The sequence below is a fragment of the Peromyscus eremicus genome, chromosome 7 (genome assembly GCF_949786415.1).
Source record: "Peromyscus eremicus chromosome 7, PerEre_H2_v1, whole genome shotgun sequence".
Lineage (NCBI taxonomy): Eukaryota > Metazoa > Chordata > Mammalia > Rodentia > Cricetidae > Peromyscus > Peromyscus eremicus.
This window is the reverse complement of record NC_081422.1, coordinates 51,318,756-51,343,355: the sequence shown is the minus strand read 5'-3', so window position 1 is coordinate 51,343,355 and position 24,600 is coordinate 51,318,756. Positions and strand designations below refer to the sequence as shown.

Below are 24,600 nucleotides of genomic sequence, written 5' to 3'. Positions count from 1 at the left end.
GGGCTGCAGGCACCGCGCCTGGGCACCAGCTCACCACCTAGCCCAGCCTGGGCTGTGTCAGCCTGCGCCGATGCCTGGGGGCAGGGCCGGGCAGGCTGTGTGAATAGAGGGTGTTGTCAGACCTCTAGGGGAAATAGGAGAGGAGGGCAGATCCTGCCTGGCAGGTCTGTCACCTACATCTCTGCTTACACTTTCAGGGAGCTGGTTACTCTGGGTGGAGACTGGCCCCAGATATCAAGGCCCTGAGGATCCAGCCTTGACTTCCTGGGAGTGGCAAGGCAGGGCTGTGAGTGTTGTGGAGGGACACTCGTGGTTTGGTCTTCCTAACCTGGGGATCAGAGACATGGAGTTCATAAAAGGAAAATAGTATTTGGAGCTTAAGATGTAGAGTATTTCTGGGGGCCAGAGTTAACTCCCAGGCTCTAGCCCTGGCCCTCTTCCAGGGGCCAGTGCTTTTGGGGGTTAGTGCTTTTCTGTGAGGCACCACTGAAGCCTTGCTGGGTGGGCTTCAGGGGTCTCATCTACCATTACTTTGCTGTGTAGCTCTCTCATACCCTCCCTGATTCTGTCTTGCTGTCTCTCCTATTCCTTTGGAGACCCTTACGTCAGTGATACACCTAGATTCCCAGTTTCCTGTCTGAAGCCTCTGAGGGTAGAGGCTGTTGGTGGGGCGGGGCAGATGTTAAAATGGGCATCATGCCATGAGTCAGGGTAGTCTGGGGGCAGGATGGTGAGGAGGAGGAGGCGGCTCCTGTCCTGTCCTCGTTCCTGGCTCAAATGTTACAGATGCTGGGACACATCAAGATGTCACCCTGGTCCCCAGATGCAGGTCAGCTGCCAAAGGCTGGTTACAGTTCTTCACCTCTAACCTGCCTGCTCTTGGGCCCCAAGAAATCCTACTTTCCCCCTGGAGCTCAGACACCTATTGTCTCCTACTTGCTCTCACTCTCTCTGTCAGGATCACAGGTAGCCCAGATTGGCCTCGAATTTTCTGTGTGGCCAAGAATGGTTTTGAACTCTTTTCCCTACTGCCACTTCCCAAACGCTGGGATCACGGGCAAGTGACACCAGTTCAGCTTTGTGTTTCTTTTCTAATGACTTCAGCCCATTCTCAGGACCCGATGATCCCCTGGGCCAGACTTCGTTTTCATTATTCCCGATCTGGCATCATCCTCTTTTAGGAAGGGCCAGAGGATTCCGTCTGCCTTGTAACTCACATAATGGCCTTTCTTTTGGAGACTTGGCACATTAGGACCCATTGCCAGCTGAATGGTGTGCTCGAGGGCCAAGCACAGGCCCACCTGGCTTTCCTGGGCCTGGACTGCTTCCTCTCCTTTAGTGAAGCACCTTGGTCCTCCTGAGGAAGGGTGGAGGTAGTGAAAGGCTCCACATTCAAGTCTGCATGCCCAAATCTTTCCTTTGTGCACCGTGTCCCAAGTTTTGGCATTCCCAAGCTCCCCCATTTCCCTCACTTTTGCTCTTCCAACCCCAAGAAAAGGAGGTGGGGAAGGTTAGGGTTGTGGAGGCCAAAACCCAGGCTAAGACGTCTAGGGCTGGGAGCATTTATTTTTATTTTTTTTTCCCTGAAGTTCCCTGTAGAGTAAAGGGCTTTGGTCCCATCTCAACAAACAGCCCATCTGCCTGTACAGGTGAGAGTGGAGGACTTTGGGAAGGCCCCAGGAGGTGGAAATTCAAGAGCTTGCCCAGATCTGTCCATCCCCACCCCCATGAAGCTAGGCCACATGGCCTGCCTGCCCCAGGGGAGTGAGGCTGCCATGGATAAGAGCCCAGTGCACAGTCAAACACAAACAATGCACAGCTGTTCGGAGCCTCTGAAGCACCATTTATCAAGGCTCCATGGAATCAAGTGCCCCAGTTTGCCCGCTCCCTAGTCTTGAGGGTAGCAAGGCCACCAGAGTGCCTTCGACATTCCCAGTCCGAGCGTTGCAGGTTGCTCCCCGACGACGACGCTTCAGTGACTTACCACAGGGCTCGGTGGGTAAATGGCTTCAGACCCTTCTCCATCCCACATACTCCAGGGCTCCATCAGGCCTGGCTAGCCCAGCACCATGTTAAATAGCTTTCTTGCCTTAAATTAACCAGCCCCAGAGCAACCCACCCACTTTGCATCTCGAATATATTAATCTATTGACTAACCTTCCTCCCCATTCAGCTTCGGGAAAACACCAGAGAGGGAGAGTTTGTTCTTCAGAGACAAGAAATGGCGGCCAGAGCTGGGGTGGAAAACACAGGGTGCTCTCTTCCCCTGACCTAGGCAGCCTGGGTCAGGTATGACTTATCTAAGGTCACAGACCCAGGACCCAGAGTTGTGACCTATCTAGGCTGTTACCCTGTTTCCCCCCAACACAGTGAGCCGAATTTAGCTGCCTCTCACCGTGGCCCCTGCGGCTCTACAGGTCTAAGTGAGCTGAGCAAGGTTCCAGCTCTTGACTCCACCCACTCCAGGATCTCCAGACTGTCTCCCAGCTCCCTCCACCCCTGGCATCTCAAGGTCTTTTTGGCCCTGGAGATCCTCAGGCCAGACCAGGGTACAGAAGCAGTGGGTCTGGAGGGTGGGCAGCATCTGGGCACAGGCCAGGTCTCACACCCAGTACTGGCCATTCCTGAGGGCAGGATTGGGTGTCCGGCAAAACTGCAGTAGCTCTGGGTCAGGCTGGCCTCCTGGTGGGGGCCCCTGGCCAGGCACAGTTGTGAGTGGAATGGCTTGACCCGGGTCTACCTTGCGAAAGGTCTCTGTGTCACCAGCTAGGCCATTGCGGGGTTTGGCGGTCAACACCTGGACATCGTGTTTGCCTGTCTTGTTGCGTTTGCGGAGGTAGAAGAGCAGGGGCAAGATGAGGGCCAGGAGCAGGAGGACCAGACACACAGGGATGATGACGCTGAACATGTTGGCCTCTAGGAAGCCCAGGAAACCGCCCCTGGCCACAGTGGGCATGGGGCTGGATGCTGCTGGGCCTGGCTGGCCAGTGGGGGTGTTTCTTCCTGGCTTCTCTGTTTCTGTCCTAGCAGCCCCAGGAACACTGAGCAGGGCCACACTGTAGGATTTGGCTGCGTGGTAAGGTTCGGTGGCAAAGTCCAACAAGGCCACTGCAGGTGGGACACCCCTTGCCCACAGCTCCAAAGTGAGACTGTCACCCGCTGGGTCAGTGGACCTACCCTCTGGCCTGCCCACCTCTAGGGCCAGCCTTCCCTCTTCCAGGTCCTGCTGAGTGAAATGTTCCACCAGCCGGTTGCTCCTAGGTTCCGTGCGGGCTTGGGACACACGGACCAGGCGGCCGTATCGGGGTCCTGCCAGGAGCCGGAAGTGGGGCATACTGCCTGTGCGGTTGGCCAGCTCACTGGCATCTAGCACCGTGGGGTCTAGGCGCAGGGTGGTACCCTGAGGCCATGGCCCACCTGCCCACACATGCACCAGAGCCTGCACTGTGACATTCACAGTGGCTGATGCATTCACACCCCTGGCCAGAGCCAGGACTTTGAAGTGATCTTGAGAGGAGGAGAAGTTGGTGAAGGCAAAGACCACTTCCCCCTGGTCCACCTGTGTCTGGCTGAAGGCAGAGGCAGGCTGCCCCCCAACCAGCAGCTGCCCGTACAAGGGCCCCTGAGTGAGACGGTATGCTACCTCTGTCTCCTCACGATCTGACATCACCTGGAGCTGCTGCCGGCTCAGTGAGGAGCGCCCTAAAGCTTGGGGCACCTCCAGGGGTGCTCGCAGCTGCACCTCAATGGTGGACGGCAAGACGTCCACAGCCAGGGACATGGGTATTGGGGGGCTGGCTCCATCAGACATGCTCAGCTGGAAGATGCCGGCCACACTGCTCCCATTTGCCACGAAGGCCAGCCGCCCTGCATCCACGTCAGCCTGTGTGAAGTGGGTCACAGGCCCAGTGTTGTCCCCAGCCAGGCTCAGGAAGCCATTGTGGGGTGCCCGCTGTACTTCATACTCAATCTCCCCTGGAGCCGAGTCTGGGTCTACGACACTCAGCTGGGCTCGAGACACAGGGGCTCGTGAGCCCCTGGTGACGCGGAGTGGAATGGAGCCCTGTGGCTGAGGGGGCCGCTCATTCACATCCCGCACGGTGATGGCAAAGGCCTCAGAGGTCTGGGGTCCTGCCACAGAAGTTCCCGTTGGCCCCTGGAGGTGGGCACGGAAGCGGAAGCCATCCTGCTGGGTGCCCCCACCACCATGGGCATACACCAGCTGTCCTGCAGCCAGCTCAGATTGCAGGAAGTGGGGCCTCCCGGCGTGGAGTGGCTCCTCGGATACCAACAACTGGCCCCGGGTGGGGAAGTGTGTGACCTGGAAGAGCACGTCGTGCCGAGCGCGCTGAGAGGCCGGAACACTGGCTAGGAGGTTGGAGGCATCGAGGGAAGCCACGGTGATCTTGGCCCGCTGGCCCTCAGGCACCCAGAGACCTGGGGGTGAGACATAGGCTATGAAGGTCCAGTCCACTGGAGGAAAAGCCATGGACCCTCAGAAAGAAGACCCCAGGGCAAGTCTGTGCCTCTCTCTTTCCCTTAGACCAGTAACTCCAGGATGGGGCTTATGGTCTCGGGAGAACAAGGACTGTGCTTCTGATGTCAGTGTTCCCCACACACCATCTCCATAACTTCCTAGGTCCTGGGACTAAGACAGAAGCTGCTAGCCAGACCTCTATCCCTCCCTCCGTTCGAGGCATTCCTCTGCATCCTCAACCTTGCCATCCCATCATGCTGTTCACCTTTGTTTCTCCAGAGGCGGCTGGGGCGCCGGGGACAGGCAGCATCAAAAGACACAGTCACAGCGAGGGTGGCAGCCACATCCCTGGCTGGTGGTGAGGACAGCAGGAGACCAATGGTGTCGTGGGCTTCCCAGAAGGGCTCAGGAGATGTCTCATGCTCATACAGAATATTCCCAGCATTCACCTGGGGGAGACATTATGGTTGGGTGTGGTGGGTAGGCTCGCTCTGGAAGCTTCCTATCAGGCTGGCAGAACACTGGCACTCTAATCTCCCCCAGTAACCCAGCGCTCAGCCTTACTCTGAGTTCCTCTGGTTGAACATAGGTCCCTCAGTGCAGCCTGCTCTCCACCTCATTGGTTCAAGCGGTCGCCATTAGGCAGGAATGTGGCAGGGAAGAGCTGGGCTCTGGAGCCAGAAGCTTGTTTCAGCCCCAGCTCTAGCTAGTTTAGAGCGGGGTCCTTCCTCCTTTGCAATGGCTCCATCCTCCTTGCTTCCTGCAGACACCACTTCTATTCTGTGTCCTGTTATGCCAGCTTTCCCCCCAATAGATCCTCTTTTTCCTTGCTATACAACCAAGTTCTTTTTTCTTTCATCTTAAAGAAAACTACTCTCGAATTGACTTTTTTTTTTCCTCCTTGAAAGAGGGTTTCATGCATCCTAGTCTGTCTTGGAACTTGTTAAAATGCCAGTTTTATGTGGTGGCCGATGACTGAACCCAGGGCTTCCTGAGTTCTAGGCAGGCACTCTCCCAACCGAGCTACATCCCCACCCCCTAGTTCACATTTTCTGCTGGCGTTTGCTACCTCCCCCTTTTCATTGTTTTTCTTCGCAGCAAAATTCCCCAAGAATAGTCTCCACACCCCCTCAGCCCACCCCACTCAGGATTTTGTCCCCATGATGTCATCAAACCCATTCTCATGAAGGGTACTAAGGGGTCCTGTGCATTAGATCCCGAGGTTGGGTCTCAGGTCTCAGCGACTGCTGAGCATCACTTGACATAATGAAGCTTCTGGGATGTGATGTTTTGTTTTGGGTGTCCTCATATCTCACAGACTCTGTTGGCCCTGTTCCCCAGTGCCTTGTGACATGGTCTCTGTCTTACATACTCATTTAGTCTCAGGGCCTCAAACAGCCCTTATGACCTCCAGGTTACTCTCGCTGTCACTGGTACCCCAGTCTCAGATTTCCACCTGTGTCCTTTGCTCCACAGAGATGTCTACTAGCTATTTCAAGCTCCCTAGGCCCAGATGTGCTCCAGTGGCCTCGCCTCCTGAGACTCCATCACCATGACGCAGCTCTGCTGGCAAACGACTCAGGGGAAACCCCAGAGACCTCCTTGGCTCCTCTCTCCCCTGCCACCCAGATCCTGCCTGGGTTACAGCAAGGTTCCTCTCTTGTGTCCCACCCAGGCCTCTGCCTACAGCCTCCACAGAGTCCTCACACAGAGTGAGCCTTTGAAAATATATGGTTAGGGCTGGAGAGATGGCTCAGAGGTTAAGAGCACCAAGTGTTCTTCCAGGGGTCCTGAGTTCAATTCCCAGCACCCACATGGTGGCTGACAACCATCTGTAATGAGATCTGGCGCCCTCTTCCGCATACATAATAAATAAATAAATCTTTAAAAAAAAATATATGGTTAGTTCGCTGTTTTTCTTTCTTTCTTTCCTTCCTTCTTTCCTTCCTTTTTTTTTTTCTAGACAGGATTTCTCTTGTAGTTTTGGTGCCTGTCCTGGAACTCACTCTGTAGACCAGGCTGGCCTGGAACTCACAGAGATCTGCCTGGCTCTACCTCCTGAGTGCTGGGATTAAAGGTGTGCACCACCACTGCCCGGCCTGTTTTTCTTTTGAACCAGGGTCTCACTATGTTGCCCAGGCTGGCCTTGACCTCCTAGGCTCAAGTGAGTCTCCTGCCTCAGCCTCCTGAGTAGCTGGTACGTGCCACTGTGCCAGGCTCAGCATTTAAGTCCACTTGTGATCAAATGCTGCAGTTGCTCACTATCTGACCACAAAGACCCCATCATGACCTGTTACCCGTGGGACTTCAACTCCCTGCCACACTGACAGCAGCACCAATTTTTTTTAGGGCCTCGTCTATGCTGAACACAGTAATATTCTTTGTTTCTATAAAGAAATCTGTTTCCTCTACCCTCTAATCAAGACATATTCTCATGCCTTATCTTTGTTTTTCCTCTTTTAGGAGATACAGAAAGATTTTGCTTTTGGCAAAACAGGACTTGTGCAATAGTAAAACAGAGATGGAGTGGGGTAGCTGTGAGCAAGTGGTCTTAGAATCCCAGAGTATTGCAGTAGGGCCATGCTGTCTACCCTGGGAGCCCACCTGTGCTAAGAAAAGGGCTCTTCCTCAGGGGTTTGCTACAAGAAGGGACACAGGCCTTTGAGGAATGGGGCATCAGGTTTGTGTAAAATTTCCTAAGGCTTCAATGTCGACAACTAATGTTAAAACATTAAATGTAATGTGTAGTCAAATAAAACACATCTGCGGGCCAGATGTGTCCTAAAGGACTGAAGACTGCCAGTTGAAACCTCTGGCCCAGGCTGATGGTGGGCATGGTAGGAAATGGAAACCTCCCAGCAGTGGCTGTGGAGGTCAGTGTGATGCCTGGCTATCAGTGCTCTTGTAGGAGAATGCCTGGATGGAACAAAGGCAGAGCTCAGGCCAGGTGTGCGGGTGTGCGGGTGTGTGTGTGTGTGTGTGTGTGTGTGTGTGTGTGTGTGTGGTGTGTCTCCCGAGCTGTGGGAAACGGTGTTCTTAGGCAAAGGGAACTGGAGTGAGCAGTCAGAAGGCTTAGTCTTGGTTTTGCTTCTTACTAGCCATGTGCACGGCATAGTCACCTGACTTCCAAATGAATATCCTTGTCTGCAAATTGAGCCCTGCCCTGGTGAGCCCAGAGTCTTGAAGGGCAGTGAGACTGTTAAACCACTGCCGGCCTTCTTCAGTGGAGGAGGGTGCCTGTGCCACGTAGCCTCTTTCCAGCCTCCTTGGGTGGCACTGCCAGTCTGGCCCCCTGGTGGCCATTCAGTCTGGTCCTTCTTGTTGCTGGAGTGTGTATGTGGGGGTGGGGAAACTGCTGGATGGGGGAGGGGCACTTGTGGCCTTGTCCTATTCTCTCCTCCTTCCTGGTCTCTGATGACAAGGCTCCCAGTGACTCAGGGCATACAGCTGCCCTAGCCCCTGGCTGAGTTCGCTGTGGGGAGCGGGTGAGAAGGGGTTATGGTAGATGCCAGGACCCAGGAGAAGAGAGAACACAAGCCTCGTAAATGATGTGACAGACCTGAGAAATCTTACTTGACCCTAGCTAAAGTATCCTCCTCCTCTGAGCTTCCTGCTGGGTGGGAGTTGCTTTCTCTCTGCTAGCTCCTCCACCTAGTTCTTCTCAGGGGGAGCGCACAACCTGAAGGGGTGGAGAGGAACTTGTGGGGCCCAGGAGGCTTCTGAGGGGAAAGAGTGCTGGAAAGAGTTCTGGGGTGGGTCCTGCTGTTTTCAAGGGCCAGGGTAAGCCCCTCTGGAAAGTTGTTGGAGCAGCACCACAAGGCTGCTGATCAAGGGGCGGGGCTAGCTGTGTCGGATCCCGCTCATACAGAAACAATCGGGATCATGCCCTAGTTTCGTGAGCCCACATGGCCTCTAGGTGGGAGCACCAAGTGTGTTGTTTGCCCAGAAAAGCCTGTCCTCCACCACGGCCCGGAGGAGCTGCTCACAGTGCCTTAGACCCCGGTAAGTGATGACTGCTGGCCACTGGTTAGCACAGACAGCCCTGACATCTCGGCACCTCAGTCAGCCTCTACTTGAGGCTGGGAATTATAATTTTAATTGGTGGCCCTGGTGTGACCTAAGAACTCTGCTCTAAAGAGTGGATAACAGTGTCCCTCAGCTTGGCCCTCAGCTTGGCCCACTCTGTGACTCATCTGCTCCCAGCTTGCTCTGTTCCTCTCTGGCACCTGCCCTGAGCCCCAAGCTCAACTTTGTCCCGAACTCTGTCCCACTGAAGCAAGCTCGGCCCAGCACCAGCTGCTGGAGTACCACTGATCTTCCTTACTGTGGCCTTTTTTAGCGTCTAGGATCCAGCTGAAGCTTCCTTCTGGAGGCTTAGCCCTGAACTAGGGCAGGGTCCAGAAAAGCTCAGCTGCCAGTGATGAATGCGCTCTGGCCGGCAGCCACCTGAGGTAAGTTTGGGGTCTGTGTTTTGGCTGAGGAGTGAGGCCCTTACCTCAGCCTGGGTGAAGTTCACCAGGCCCTCCTCTGCACTGCCTTGCTGGGCATGGAAGAGTCGGCCAAGCTGGGGGCCTCTTACCACCCGGTACAGCAGGTGGCGGGGGTCGGTGTCTGTGCTGGATCTGCCTCTCAGGCTCTGGCTGCTGAGTGGTTGCACGGACTCTGAAAAGCACAAAGGAGCCTGTCAGCTTTTGATAGGAGCCAAGGCCAGGGTCTTGTTGTGCCGCCCTCAATTCTGCCCCAGCTACTCAGCATGCAGACCTACCTGGACAGACGGTCAACTTCCGGCTGCCCTCCAATGAGAGAAGCACCTGCTTCTGGGCCACCACTCGGAAGAAATGTCCAGGAGAAGTGTGGGCACCATCCGAGAGGTCGAAGTGGAAGCCTCCTTCCAGGGCTCCTGAGCACAAGGGGTGGATCTGGATCCTGCTGGCCCAAGGTAGCTCCCTACCCTCAAGGTACCTTCCAGGGGGTGGGGGTGGGGGGATGAAAAACCCGCTCAGCACCCACCTCTGTGTGAGAACAGCACAAGTCCACTGTCCAGCTGGGCCTGTGTGAAGTGGTGGACCTCTGTGTCTGGGGCTGCCCTCAGTGCTATCCGTCCATTGCTGGGTTGCTGGATGGTGTAGACCAGGTCTTCCGGCCCTGAATCATTGTCTGTGCCCCTGAGGGCCTCAGGAGGGATAGGCACAGTGGCCCCCTCCCAGATCTGGGGACACAGGCATGTGAAAGTTCTGTCCACATTGTGCCCACCCACCCCCTTTTTCCTGGCCCTGGAACTGCCACCAGGGCTCCACCCTGCTCTACTTAGCTGCTGTAGACACCTGTGTCATTCTGGGCTCTACCACATAAAGGGCCTTCCATCCCATTCTCCTTCTCGGTCATCTCAGCCCCCGTTCCTCCTTCTCCACCTGTCCTAATCTTAATTGTACCTCAAAGCCAGTTCACAACCCCCTGCCTAGAAATGCTCCTGTTTGACCCTTACAGAGTTCTTACTTCCCAGAGATCCCCATCCCTGACCAAAGGTGCTGCTCCATCTGTATCTCACTGGTGGGCAGGGACCTCTGTTCCCTCCTGCCATGGCGGAGACAGTAGGGTTGGCCAGCACAGGATACATAGAAATAGGCTCTCCTACCAGCTGAAGACTGGGAGGGAGGTGGAGAGCAGAAAGGAGAGCTGAGAATTTCCTTCTCAGTTCCTTCCTCAGGAACCTACCCGTGCAGAATTCAGGGGAGGCCCCGGAGGCTACCCTCTCAAGCAAGGCAAGAGCCTCTTCTTGGGCCCTGTTCCATGTGGCACAGGGCCAGTCACTGGGGCCATTCTGGGTAGGGGTCCTCATATCAGAAAACATCCTAGCATCCGTGAGCTCCTCCCTCCTCAAGTCCCAGTAAGAGAAAACTTCACTGTAGGGCTCCAGGGAGCTAACATGGGTGGATATTGCCATCTGGTGGCTAATTTGCCACACAGCATTTCCAATCTGGGCTAGACAAACCCTTAGTTATCTAGACCAAATCCTGCTCTTCCTGCACATCCTTTAGCTGCTTCCCACAGGCAACATTATACCACCTCTCCACATATAACCACAAAAGACTCAGACCCCCATGTCAGAAGCAGCCAAAGTTACCCCTCTACTACAACTAATCCAAATGCCGCTCCTGATGGTGGTCTATGCCCTAAACAGTGGTTCTCAACCTTTCTAATGTTGTGACCCTTTAATACAGTTCTTCATGTGGTGACACCCCTCCCAACCAAAAAATTCTTTTCATTGCTTCTTCGTAATGGTAACTTTCCTACAGTTAGGAGTCATAATGTAAATATCTGTGTTTTCCAATGGTCTTAGGTGACCCCTGTGAAAGGGTCGTTCAACCCCAAGGGGTTGAGACCCCAGGTTGAGAACCACTGCTCTAGACACTGTCATCTAAAGCTTAATCCAACCTCTATTGTTCTAGGTGGGCCTGTCAAGCTACATCCTTGTGTTCCATGTGATCATGGAGTGCTGTCCTTGTCTGGACGTCAGCTTCTATTTCTATGGAACAGGGGTCCCACTGCTCCACAGACTATAAGGGAGAGAAGCTTGGCAAGTCTAGCCGTGGTCTTTAATTACAGTGGCACTTGAGCCCCCCACCTGCAGCTCACCATACGGGGCTTATAGAAAATTTTACCATGTGTTTTGGGTCTGAGGCATGAAGGAAAGCCTTCTGCTATAGGTGAGTCTAAGGAACAGCAAGGCCATGCATGGCCTTTTGAAAACAAGACTGCCCACTGTATTTATAAGTGCCCAGTAGCAAAACCTCACGCCTGTGTTGTTTTCAATGCGATATCATATCTCTCCTTCCGATAACCTGGTATGTGACATCAAACCCTTTTTTTTTTCTTTTAAAAGCTTTATTTATTTATTATGTATACAGTGTTCTGTTTGCATGTGTGCCTGCATGCCAGAAGAGGGCACCAGATCTCATTACGGATGGTTGTGAGCCACCATGTGTTTGCTGGGAATTGAACTCAGGACCTCTGGAAGAGCAGTCAGTGCTCTTAACCTCTAAGCCATCTCTCCAGCCCTGGCAGTGAACCCTTTTACAGAGGATGAAGCTAAGCCTGAGAGAAGGGGAGAAGTAAGGGTCCCTAGTCTCTTTCCAGAAGCAGAGATGGGGTAGTCCCAGGAGTGAACTCACCTGCAGGCCTGTGTTTGTGGTGAGGACGGGCGGTTGGTCATTAACCGGCAGGATGGTGACGGTGAAGGCCATGGGTTGGCTCTGGCGATCCATCTCTGAGGCATTAGCCACCAGGACAAAGCTGTCTGTCGGTGTCTCACTTCCATCGTGCACGTAGCGGATCAGCTGCTCTTCCACCTGCAAGCAGACCCAGGGCTGGTTGTCGGGCTTCAGCTAGCCCAAGACTTACCGGGGATCTTGGGACCAGCACCCTCAACGTTCTGTTGTGGGACACAGGAGAAGACAGATCCCTTCAGAACCCACTTCTACAGGTGAGGAGTCAGGGGGCAATGGTTTTCAGCTCCCAGAGGGAGACATGAAATAAAGCATGAAGCAGTGCCAGCAACCAGGGCTGGGCTGTGGCCCTGGGGTCTCTGGAACAGCCGTACCTCTCTCCAGGAGAAGGTGCTGAGGCTCCCATCCTGAGGCTGGTCCTCCTTCTGCAGGGCCCCATGCTGGGGTGGCTCTAGCACCTGTAGGAGGAGGCCTGGCAGTGTGGGGAAGTAAGGTCCAGTGATTTGGAGCAGTGGCGGGGCCAGGGTTCGCGTGCCGCCCTCAGGAACGCTGAAGTTTTGCACTTCCAGAGGGATGATGGTGGGCAGCACTTCCAGCTCCACAAAGATGCCCTCCAGAGGATCACCCAGGCCTGAGGCCACATCCAGGGAGAAGGAGTCCCTCCAGGCTCCAGGGCGAGAGTGCAGGTAGAGAACCCTGCCTGAATTCACTGCCTCCTGGGAGAAGCTCTGCACAGGGTCCAGGCTGGGCGGCTCATCTGCTGAAGCGCCGTGGGACACCATCACCAGGTAGCCGGCGCTCGGGGGGCTCCTCAGCGAGAACATGATGTCTGCAGGGAGCACTGCTTCCTGGGCTACCTGGTCAACAGAGACCGTGGACACACAGGGTCACAGGCTGTTGTGGACCTCAGCTGGCAGAACAGCCTTGGTCTCCACGTGCTGCTCATCCTGCCAGGATATTGCTGCTCACATGCATTTGGGTTGACACACAAAACATCCAGACTCATGGCTGGTCAGAGGGGTCACCACCAGATTGAGTATCAGAGGCATAATGTTATTACACATACACAGACACACACAGAGACACACATACACACACACAGACACAGAGACACGTACACACACAGACACACACAGAGACAAACATACACACACACAGACACAGAGACACGTACAGACACAGACACAGAGACACATACACACAGACACACACATACGCACACACACAGACACACAGAGACAAACACAGAGACACACACAGACACACACACACACATGCACACATACACACACACACACACATGCACACGCACACGCGTGCACACACGCGCGCGCGCGCACACACACCCAGGTTCCTCTGCTGGGGCTCTGCTCAGGCCTGTGTTAGGTGGATTTGCCTAGGACCTTCAGCAATCCTGTTGTTGCTGCCACTGTGTACCACTAGAGGGCACCCCCCACCATTCCTAGAAGCACAGGCTCCCAGACTCCAGGTTTTAAGCAGTTTGCGGAGCTAGGTCCAGCCCAAAGGTGCCTGAGTACTCCCTCAACACCTGATCTAGCCACAGAAAATGTCTAAGTGCCACCCTCAGATTTACACTTCTGACTCTATGCCTTTGTGGAGCACATTCCTTCTGCTGAGAACGCCATCCCTAGTTTTTGCTGTCCATACTCTATACCCCCACCCCGACCCCCGCCTTCATTTGAGCCTTGGTTGGCCTGGAACTTACTGAATAGACCAGGCTGGCCTTGAACTCACAGAGATCTGCCTGCCTTTGCCTCCCAAGTGCTGGGATTCAAGGTGTGTGTCACCACAGCTTGGCTCATATGCTATTTCCTCCAATGTGGCACTTCCTGACGTGTTTAGTTGTAGTCTTTCTCAAAGTTCAAGCACTCAGGCAGAAGGATGTCAAGATTTGAAAGGCTGAGTTTCACAGCCAGGCTGTGAGTCTGCTGGTCAGGGTTATACTGTGACCTCCCTGAGTGACTAAACACTTCCTAGACCCTCACAGTGCCCGTATGGGGTCTGGGAAAAGAGCCCGAAGGCCTGGGGATCTGAGGTGCAGTACTCCTCAAAGCTCACTGCCCATGGTAACCTCCCAGGGAACTTAACAGAATACATATGTGCAGGCTCTACTTCAGAGATTCTGTGGGTCTGACTGGAGCCCAGATTTTACATGGTTAGCCAGAACGAGGGCACATGCGTATATGGCACCTGGAGGTGCATACAACTTACATCTGTATGTATAACAGATTCCCTAGGAGCACGTATAGGTGAATACTGAAGCGACATAACACTCCTAAGCCTTGAGTTGCCACAGCAACATTCCCTTCGTGGAAGTGCCCCCCTGCTTGGCCTGTGGCCACGCTCATCTCCTTGTTCCTTACCTCTAGCTGGTCCCTTCTAATCTCCGCTGCTTCCCCCTGGAAGACGTAGATCTTTTTGTGCTGAACCAGCTGGAGTGGGGCCAGGGGACCCTCTAGGGCAATGGTCACTTGTAGGATGGTGTTGGTGTGCACTGGCCCTGCTGCCACAGCGAGGGCCAGGGTGTCGTGGGGGCTGAGGCTGCCGTTGTGGCTGTACAGAATGGCTCCATCCAGCAAGTCCCGTTGGGTGAAGGAGGTGACCGACTGACCGTCCCGGAGCAGCTGTCCCCAGTGAGGGCCAGCCGTCACTTGGTAGTGAACCTCATTTCCACTTCGGATATCCAGGTTGGTGTCGAGGTGGAGCACAGCTGTGTCAATGGTGCCCTGGCCTCCTTGAGGAACCACAAGACCGGAACTATTGACCACATGAAGATAGGGTTCCGACGCCTGCACCTCCAGCATGGCAGTGGCCTGGTGTTGCCCATCAGACACCTGCAGCTGGAGCCAGCCGTGGTCGGCCCCGGAATGCACGAACAGGACTTGCTTCTTCCTGAGATCCTCCTGGGTGAAGCGGTAGATGGGCCGCGTGGGCTCCTCCATAGCCACAATGCTGCCAAAGAGGAGGTCCTTGCGGGTCAGCACTAGCTGAGCATCGGTGAAGCCCGAGTCGGCATCACTGAAAGCCACGTCGTCTGTGGTCAGCAGCCTCTGTCCGCCCCGGGCCACGTGGAAGACGCGGCTGACGGTCTGCACAGGGGCATGATCGTTCACAGGCTGGATGGCCACTCGGAAGACACCGCGCACCTCCTCCCAGGCCATGTCACCACTGCCCTCGCCCTGGCGTGTGGCCACAAATGGGATGTCATCCTCTATGGTCTCAGAGTCATCGTGCTGGTAGACCAGCCGGCCGTGCAGGAGGTCCTCATTAGTGAAGGATGTCACTGGGGTAGCCTTACCCTTCGGTTCTTTCCAAGCCAGCCTGCCATGGTGGGGCTGCTCCATAACCTCATAGAGATAGCTGGCGCTGTTGAGACTCTTGACAAAGAGGTGGTCAGCGGACAGGACTCCCTCTCCTCCCTCAGGTACCATGAGAAGGACGTTAGTGAGCACAGGAGCATTCGGGTCACCACCAATGTGGATGGGGAAAGTATAGAGCGGGGAGAAGTGGGGGGGGGATGTGACGCGAAATCGGAAGGAGTCGTCAGCCGCCTCAGAGGTCCGCATCGTGGCCCTGTAGGTCACGCGACCGGCCTGCAGGTCACTCTGGCTAAAGCTCTGCCCGTCTGACAGCCTTGCACCCTGGAGCTGCAGGTTGCCTTTCCGGGGGGCCTGAACCAACTCATAGTGGAAGGTATGAGGGTTTGGGCCTGCCTCCCCCTCCAGGGAAGCCTCAAGGTGGGCTGGGGTGAGGGTCTCCTGATGGGGGTTCTGAGTATGCAGAGGCTCAAGCCGCAGCATCCATACTTTGGCCCTCTGGATGGTCACTGGGAAAGACAGATTGCTCAGTGTCTCCTGACCCACTTGTACCTCCAAGGTCAGGTCCTCCACCGTGTCTTGGGTGTGGTGTTGCGGATCAGTGCTCAGGTACCTCACTCGGCCTTGCTCTACATCGCGCTGGTGGAACGCCAGTGTATCCCACCACTCGGTGCCCTCCACCCCTCCTGCCCCCTGCTTCTGCAGCTCGCCGAACTGCAGGGCTCCAGTGACTCGGAACAGCACACTCACATCCTGTCCGACGGCATTTGTTTCTACTGACAGGTTGGCAGGCAAGATGGGTGCAGCCGAGCCCTGGGCCAGGTGCAGCCCCGTGTTGTGGAGGATCTGTATGGCTGGCCGGACAGCCACTACCTTCAGTGTAGCTGGAGCACTGGCCTGCATCCCATCACTGACCCGGAACGTCAGATCCTGTGCAGGCCCACCACGGTGCACGTAGACTATGTTGCCTGCCTCCAGTTCCCGACAGGAAAACTCGGTTGCTGCCTCTCCAGGCTGGTCTCGGTGTTCCACGGGGACAGCAGTGGAAGCACCAAGGAGCTGGATGGTGAGACCCTCACAGGCAGAGTCTGGGTCATAGGCTTGGAAAATCTCAGGTCCCAGAGGTTTCTGTGTGTGTTCCAGGATCACCATGAGGCTGCCGTGCGGGAAGATGATGCGGGGCGGGTCATTGACGGGGTTCACCTGGATGGGCAGAATGTAAATTTGGCCTCTTCGAAGACAGGAGGGGACGGGTGCCCGAGCAGTCACCGACACCTCCAGCATCAGCTGGTCAGAGGTGTCCTCAGAGCCATCGTGAACAAAGCGGGCCTTACGGTTCACCACATCCAATAGAGTGAACATTTTCCGGGTCTGGGCTCCTGGGATGTCTAGCTCCAGCTCGCCGTGGCGCGCGCCCTGGCTCACGCTGAACAGCACCTGGGACTTGCGAAGCTCTGCCTCTGTCAGGTCCAGTGTGGGCTGCACGTGCCTCCACTCGAGCCAGGCTGTGCCACCCTCGGCCACCACCAGTGGGCTGATGGTAAGCAGCTGGGTGAAATTCGCAAAGACAGGAGGCAGTCCTGGCTCAGGAATACATGGCTCTGGCAGCTCCATGCCTGGCCAGGCTTCCGGTGCCAGGGTGGAGAAAGTCTCATATGGGCCGTAGGCCTCCTCTTCATATTCATCTTCCTCAGGCTTGCAGCCTGCTGTCATGTCACGGGTCAGCCAGGCATCCCGGAGGCCCTGCCTCCTGCCATTAATACTGAAGTCTTCTATGCAGCCTACCAGGGAGATATTGACAGCCCCTGGTGCCAGGCCCAGACGGTGTTCTTGGAGGTGGCGAGAGGCCTCCGTGTCCAGCCCCCCAAGGAGGAGACTGCCGCGCGGTTCCAGGTAGCTGAGGACCCCGCGGTTGAAAGTACGGGTAGGGTACTGGTCCACAGAGATCTCCAGCCGGTGAGCGTCTATGTGCACACTGACCTCATGGGGCTGCCCATCAGCCACGGGCACGCTGTTACGAAGCAGCATGGTGCCTTGGCCCTTTTCAACCACAGCCCGCAAGTGGCCCTCAAATATGTCTACATAGATAAAGTTGCCACGTTGGTCCCCTGCTTGGAAGGCCAGGGGTGCTTGCTGACTCCGAGTGGTGAGTGTAAACTCCAGGGTGCCTTCCTCCTGAGTGCTCCAGGCAGGGAAGGCAGCCAGTGAGTGGGGTCCAGAGAAGCCCAGGCCCATGTCGTCACCGGCAGAGAATTCTTCAGCACAACCCTCAAGAACATCAGACGTCAGTGGACGGAGGAGGTTGCGGCCATTGAGAATGGCTGAATGGAGGCAGCCCCTCAGGGGTCGGCTGATTCCCTTCAGATAAGGCAGGTCGAGGCTTCCAGGGGACCCCACAAAGAGTCCATAGGTGACCTCCAGGTGGGCTTTTGGGATTGGGGCAGAGGTGTTTAGAACCCCATCAACAGACAGCACAGCCCAGCTGTTGGAGATAGTGAGCACTACTGTGTGGGGGGCAGAATCGCTCATCACTATGTCTGCTGGGGTCTGCAGCTTCAGCTCCTTTTGGCCCAGGACAAGTCTGACCTGAAGAGAGACAGGGAGACGAGGGGTGGGAGTGAGTGACGTTTCTAACCCACAAATGCACAGTGGGTCTCGACCCTGAGCCCCCTGTCAAGTGGGACCAGGACTAAGGCTTTCAAGATGTCACTCTTACCTCTTTACCTGTCTCTAAGTACTGACCAAAGCGAACAGGGTAGTCAAGGTCCCTGTGTGACTTGTGTAAACCCCTGACCTTAGTTAGGGATTTACATAAAGCAAGGCTCTCTCCTGAAGCAGCATTTCCCACAATCTCATTCTTCTTCTCTTTCCTTGGGTGAGTGGTGCCAGAAAACCTACTTTGGATTCTACAGAAAAATTATTTCTGGAGGAGCAATGAATGGGAACTCTAGAATTCCCCAAAGAACTCCCTAGTAAGGAAAAGTAGCTTGGCTCACTGTACAGGGTAAGAACCCAAAGGGATGGTTTGTGTTTTCTTTTTAAAATTGTGTGTGTGTGTATGTGTGTGTGTGTGTATGTGTGTGTGTGTGTGTGTGTGTGTGTGTGTGTGTGTGTGTGTGTACACAGAAGTCAGAGGACAACTCTCAGGAGTCAGTTCTCCCCTGTCACTTTGTGGGTTCTGGGGATTGAACTTAGGCCTGATGAGGCCTGCGCAGAAGGGCATCTACCTACTGAGCCATCTTGCCAGCCTGGGTGCTGTTTTGAGGATCCAGTAGAGAAGGCTCCCTCCATGACACTGACACCTGAACCAGAGTGGGTGGTGGCAGAGCCCAAGACCTTAGGGATCCAAGCATGGAGTACCTCTGTAGGGTGGTGGGCACCTCTGTCTACTGCACCAGGCCCCAGGCTCAAAGTGATCCTTTGTGGCAGTGAGTAGCCATGGCAGCCGTAGGGTGATAGGGCCACAGTCCCCAATTGCAATGGGGCATGAAAGCAGATGGGCCCAAGCCTAAGACCCTAAACTCTTCACGGTTAGTGGAAGAGAGAGTCAAATGACCCCTTGCTAATAAAACTCTTAAAGCATGACATAAGAAGCAGGTGGTGCCGGGTGGTGGTGGCACATGCCTTTAATCCCAGCACTCGGGAGGCAGAGCCAGGTGGATCTCTGTGAGTTCAAGGCCAGCCTGGTCTACAGAATGAGTTCCAGGACAGGCTCCAAAGCTACACAGAGAAACCCTGTCTCGAAAAACAAAAAACCAAAAACCAAAACCAAACAAAAAAAGAAGGAGGTGGCAATGGCACTGTTATTATCACAGAATGCCTGCCCCACCATACCACAGGGGAGCCTAGGGGGAAAGGGGAGCCCCAGCGGAGGGACTTGAGCCAGGTGAGTACCAGGGGACACTCCCTGGGAAAGGGAGTACTCCTCACACAGAGATGTCAAGGAGAGGGGAGAGGAAGACAGGAAAAGAGAAGAGCGGGGATAACAGTGAGAAAGCCTGCTAGCCAGATACTGTGAAAAGGTGGACGCAGGTAGCGGTTCAGTGCTCTCGAGTCCAGATGGCCAGCTAAGGGCTGTGAAGAGAAGCGAGGCTGGAGTCAGCTAGCAGGTAGAAGCGCTGTACCAGGAACTCACTCTCGCTGGAATGTCGTTGTCCGCTCACAGTGGACAGATCAAGACCCCAGGACAGAGGTGACTGGCATGAGGTCGCACAGCCAGAAGCGAGGCATTCTGAACCGGAGAAGGAGCTCCTAGCCCTGTGCCCAGGAGTGCCACTCACCTGTAGGCGTCCGGAGGCCAGCTGGAGCAGGAGGTGGTCAGCTTGGCCTGCTGCCAAGAGAAGCAGAGCATCGGGCTGAGATGTAGAGAACTGGAGCAGCAAGTCCACTCTGGTCAGGGCTGTGGGCACGGGCACCTCCAGGTGGTTCTCCCCGAAGAAGGAGGCTGGTGAGAGAGAGAGCTGTGGTCAAGGCCAGGCTCCTGCCAGGAGGAGGCTAGGGATCGCAGAGATGGACAGCTGGGCTGCCGGACACGCCGACACGCCCCATAGCTCTATGCGGCACTGTCTAGGGGCCTTGTTAGGACTCTTGCTATTCCACAGGTTTCCTCCACCTCTGGGTCCCAGAGAATACCCATCCTGGGTCTGATCTCTCCCTGTCTTGTCCTCATCATCTATCTTGGTGGGCACAGTCCCCGGGAACAGAGTTCCAGGGGACTCTCACAATGAAGGGGTTCCCTGGTCACATCCCTTCTCCTAGGGTGGGATACTCTTCATACTCCTTGACATGACCATGTTTCACCTCTGTGGTTGGCCAGAGCTGGTGCCTGATCGTGGAATGCAAACAGGTACTTTTTTCTCTCATGCTATTTTCCCAGTGCCTGTGGGGACGGGGTGGGGTAAGGTGGGGCAGCTTATAGCTCAGAGCCTGCCAAGGAGCAAAGGCTCCCGGGCCAGTTGGAAAGCACGTGCAGCGTCAGATTCAAAAGGGGCCAAGACTTCCTCCATCACGCTGCGATTGCTTCCTGCAGCATCGCTATCATCGGTCTCTGGTGAATAGTCACATCCTGCCTCTCTGTTTCCAGACTTGCCCAAGGAGCCAGAGAAGACAACAGTGGAGTTCCCCTTCTCTAGGCCAAGCCACAGCTGAATCTGAGCACAAGGGTAGGATGGACCACAGGTCTGCCAGCTGGACCAAAGAGAGCCTCCTTAGGCAGCAGGACAGATACGGTCTACCCAGGGTTAGTGACTGCCATCCAGGCCCCCTTTGGACCCCACTGAGAACCTCCTCCCTTGAAGCAGCTTCAGTCTTGGTCTAGGCAGTTTCCTAAAATTAGCTTTCCTCTGTCTCCTGCCCACCACCACAGTTTCTGGTCCATTCCTTTGTGGTGATTAGAACCGTGAATGCTGGCAGATATCTGACGTGGGGGAAAGACTGCAGGAGGAGAACAAGAGAGTCATCCGAGTCAGGCTTCTCTGAAACTTCAGGGCCCGGTCAGGCTGATGCTTCTGATAGAGATGATCCGGCATCAGCCACACAACTGCTGGGCCCTGGCCAGCCTGAGCCAGCTGACATCCGCCTGAGAGAGCAGCCTCAGCCACTGCAGGAGCCTGTGCCTTTTCTGCCCCAGGAGGGATGGCCAAGAAAGATAATGCTGTTCTCAGGGCTGAGCTGAAATCTCTCTGGTGGCTCCTGGGGCCTCGAGTTAAAAGGACAGAGTGAGCACAAAGCCACCTGCCCAGGTGTTCCTGGCACGCTCTGCAGACCCAATGTGTCTTGTGCCAGGGAACCTCAGACCAAGAACCTGGCAGGCAGTAGGTGCTTGGTGTGTGTGTGTGTGTGTGTGTGTGTGTGTGTGTGTGTGTGTGTGTGCGCGTGTGCTGTGTCTGCTTGAGCAAAATGCAGCAGGCTAAACCCAGGGCAGCCACAGAGAGAGGGTGGGGCACACAGCCCCCACAGGATGGAGCCACCACCCTGGTGGGCTGGAGTGGCTTGGAGCAGCTGGCGAGATCCGAGCAGTAAACCTTCAGGGATTTCGTGAGCCAGGTGATGCTGCCCACTCTGAGAATATTTATATCCTGCAAAGAGGTAAACATCTCAAACTAGGGCTGGGCTGCTCACCACCCACAAGGAAGAGGGCACTCTTCCCTTGGTGAGAGGGATCCCATCCAAACTCCCTTGCACAGAAGGTATACGCCAACTTCCTAGTTCTTAGATGAAGCCGGCCGGGGCTCTGGGTCAGGCACCAAGGTATATGGCTGGCCCTAACCACTGAACCACCTGCCTCTACTTCCTTCCCACAGGAGAGAGCAGCAGCCTGTTTGGCTAAGTGGGAGGGTGGCAGGAAGCAGAGGTACTTTCCAGAGAGCTGGGGTCTGAATAAGTCCATTGAGGGACTGGGCCCTGCTGTTTCCTGTGTGGAGAGGCGCTCACACTGGCTGCCTTGTGCTGCTGGAGTGTGCAGGCCAGGCAGCCCCCTTGTCCGAACAGAGTCCTCTGAAGCCAAGCTGGCTGGGGCTTTGGAAACTCTGACAGGACTACCCCTCACCTCCAATACTTGTGCTTCTCTTACCCCTTCTGATAGGCTGCATCCAGAATTGCTGTCATTAGGTAGGGGCAGCTGGAGAGGGCCTTCAAATACAAAGAGGGTGCAGGATGAAGAAATGACAAGCTAGAAGTCAATCTCAGAGGACTTCTTGGAGGAGGCGAGGGCGGCATCACAGAGGAAGGGGAATAAATGATCTCAGAGACAAGGATCGGCGAAAGGCTAGTAGGGGTGCACAGATCCTTCTGGGTGGGGCCATGGAGGCTTCAGCTCCCACACCCCCTACTGGTTCTAGATAACTTACAGGCAGAGAGAGTTTGTGGGCTGGGGGAGGGGTTGTGGTAGTAGTGTGTTTAGGCCAAGCCCTCTGTGTGGGAGGGGCAAATGCCCCAGGCTCTGGGAGATGATCTGAAGAGGCAGGAAGGCTGCTTGCTGCCTGTGTGGCCTTTTTTTTTTTTTTTTTTTTTGGGTGGAGGAAGGTCACAGGTGAGTGTCCAGGGCTACGCAGATGTGCATGAGTGTGTGGGTGGCTGCTGGGGTGTCTTTGGGGTTTGTATAAGGCTATGTGTTTGTGTATACGCATAAGGGCCCAGAGCTGTTAGGACAGAGGAGCCATTGTGCCCAGCCCATCCTGCCTCCCTTGCCTGCCTGCCATTACTTGGACAGGCCTGGCTCCCTCAAAGAGGCCATGTGTTCCTAGAGGGCTCCTGCCCCTCCCATCCCAGAGTTCTGCCGAAGGTGGAGAAGTCCGCATGGCTTCCCACCCTTCCTCTCATGAACAGGGAGCTGCTGTCTGGGCCCCAGGGTGGGGTGGCTCCATGCTTTTCCTGAGACCCAGGGTTAGGAGACAGAAAGAGCTTGTGTCCTGCTATGCTGGTGCCTCTCACAGATGGTCAGGGGAGGCTTTGATCAGTCTTCTAGATGGTTATCCTTTGTCAGGTCCTGGATTGTCCTGGTACCTCCTGGATGCCTGGGGTGACACTCCTGGGAACTGTGTCAATGGGGACTGGCTGGTCCTTGCCCCAGGGAACACTTGGCATTGAGTTTTGTTGAGGTAGGGTCACTATGTAGTTAAAGTGACCCTTGAACTCTGCGTCATCTTGGTAGGATTACAGATGTGCACTAGCATGCTGCACCTGGAGTTGCTTATTAGGATGCTCAACCTTCTGCTTGTCAGCAGGCTCCGGGGACAAGGGGTCCCTATGTGGGGAGTTCCTATGTGCCTTAGCATCTCTGTGGCTGGGAGCAAGGTTTCCAGTTTAGATGCTTCCCCTAGTCGTGCGGGACCACTGTAGACCCAGCTCCTCACAGTCCTCCGAACTCTGTGCAAGCCAACTGGGTTTCTTCCTATCTGTCCTCTCAACGCCTCTGTCTATGACTCTCAGCCCACCTCAGGCCTCTAACCCTCCTAGTCTCTCTTCCCCCGCCTTTGTCTTTGACTTCGCTTATGCCCATCTTCTTGTAACTGGGAGTACAACTCCCTGTCCTAGGAGGTACTGGAGAGTCAGGCCTCTGGCTACCCATGTCCTGGGTCCCCCCGCAACCGTGGAGAACAAGTTCCACAATATCAAAGTTCTCTATAGTGCAGGCCTTATAGAGGATGCAGGGGGAAGCTATCAGACTTGGTCTCAGAAAGGTAAGCTTCAGGTTTCAGCTCAGCCACTGTCTGAACCCCACCCCAGCCCCACCCACAGCACCCTATCCCCCCGGCAGTGAACCCCTGTGAGCTCCGTGCTGCCCCTCATAGCCTAGGGCAGTCTGGCGGGCCCCCACAGCTGGCTTGCGTCATGGGCAGTGGCAGCATTCCTGGTTGTCTGCCTGACTTTATAAGGGAGAAAATGGGAGCCCAGAGCTGTTGGGCAGGATGGGCAGTCAGAGTGCCTGCTGCCCAGCTGAGTGCAGGGTGGGGGTGGGAGCCCTGGGTATGTGAACACGGGGTGGGGGGTGGGGTGGGGGTGGGGGACGTCCAGTGCTGCTGCAAGAGATCTTCACCGATCATTCATTCATTTATATGAGTGCACGTGCATGTGCATGCACACAGACATATACACACACACACACAGACATACACGCACACACACACACACACACAGACACACAGACACACACACACACACACACACACACACACACACACACACAGACCCTAGTGCAGCCATTGGGATGGAAAAGAAGAGCCAGCCTGGGAGAGACAGAAAGCCTAAGAAAAACGCTGAGAAATGAGACATAGTGACCCTGTCCTCACAAAGACTGAGCTCGAGGGACACAGACTAGAGTTAGGAAAGGGGAAGCCACGGGAGAAAGTGAAGACAGGAGCCTACTGCTGTGGGTTGGAGTGAGGAGTGTCCGCGAGTGGGGAGCAGAGGATCCTGCCTTGGGGAAGCTGGATTTCTCTACCACAGCCTGTGGGGTTTGCCATCGGGGTAACGCATCCTGGTTCCAGGCCTGAGAAGGCAGGGTGAGGCTGCAGTTTTAAAGGGAGTCTGAAGGTCTGTGGGGTAGACTCTTGGGAGGGCTGAGGCAGGGATGAAGGGCTCTCTGTCTACCACCACGGGTGTAGGGGCCCACCTGGGGCTGAATGCAGCCTTTGTAAGAGCAATGGGCCAAATGCCCTGCTTGAGCCATTGCGCTCTCTCTGAGGTCACCCAGCCCACAGGCCAGCTTGCCTTCCCTTGGACCTCCAAGGACTCCCTCTCTTTTCTCCACCAGAGTTCTGCCCCCAAGCCAGGGAAACCTGAAAGAGGCTAGGGGTGGGCAGAGCCCAGAGGCTGGTGCCCTGGCTACTGAGTGTCCCTGCTCTGGGCTGGGGGAGCAGTGATAGGCTGACCAAAGCAGACAAGGAGTCCTCATGGACCAGTGTGTGTGTGGTGGTGGGTGTGGGTCAGCATACCTGGATAGAAGATGTGAGTGTGGGGTCGATGAGGAGCTGGGTCCAAGACTATTGTAACTGTGTTCTGGATCCTGGTTGGCCAGGACTGAAGGATAGTCTACCCTACCTGTCCCTTCCTTCCACCC

General features: G+C 55.4%; 1 protein-coding gene across 1 annotated transcript in view; it reads right to left on the bottom strand.

Moving 5' to 3' along the window:
• Positions 1-1,972: 1,972 nt before the first annotated feature.
• Positions 1,973-24,600, bottom strand: part of Cspg4 (chondroitin sulfate proteoglycan 4) — a 36,517-nt gene continuing 13,889 nt past the window's right edge. Inside the window, exons 2-10 of the mRNA XM_059267934.1 lie at positions 19,322-19,485; positions 14,088-17,627; positions 12,078-12,560; positions 11,650-11,826; positions 9,488-9,686; positions 9,243-9,377; positions 8,973-9,139; positions 4,743-4,926; positions 1,973-4,437 (exon numbers count right to left, since the gene is read on the bottom strand). Of these exons, the coding sequence (XP_059123917.1) occupies positions 2,603-4,437; positions 4,743-4,926; positions 8,973-9,139; positions 9,243-9,377; positions 9,488-9,686; positions 11,650-11,826; positions 12,078-12,560; positions 14,088-17,627; positions 19,322-19,485 (6,884 nt within the window). The 3' untranslated portion in view covers positions 1,973-2,602. The remainder of the gene's footprint in view (positions 4,438-4,742; positions 4,927-8,972; positions 9,140-9,242; positions 9,378-9,487; positions 9,687-11,649; positions 11,827-12,077; positions 12,561-14,087; positions 17,628-19,321; positions 19,486-24,600) is intronic.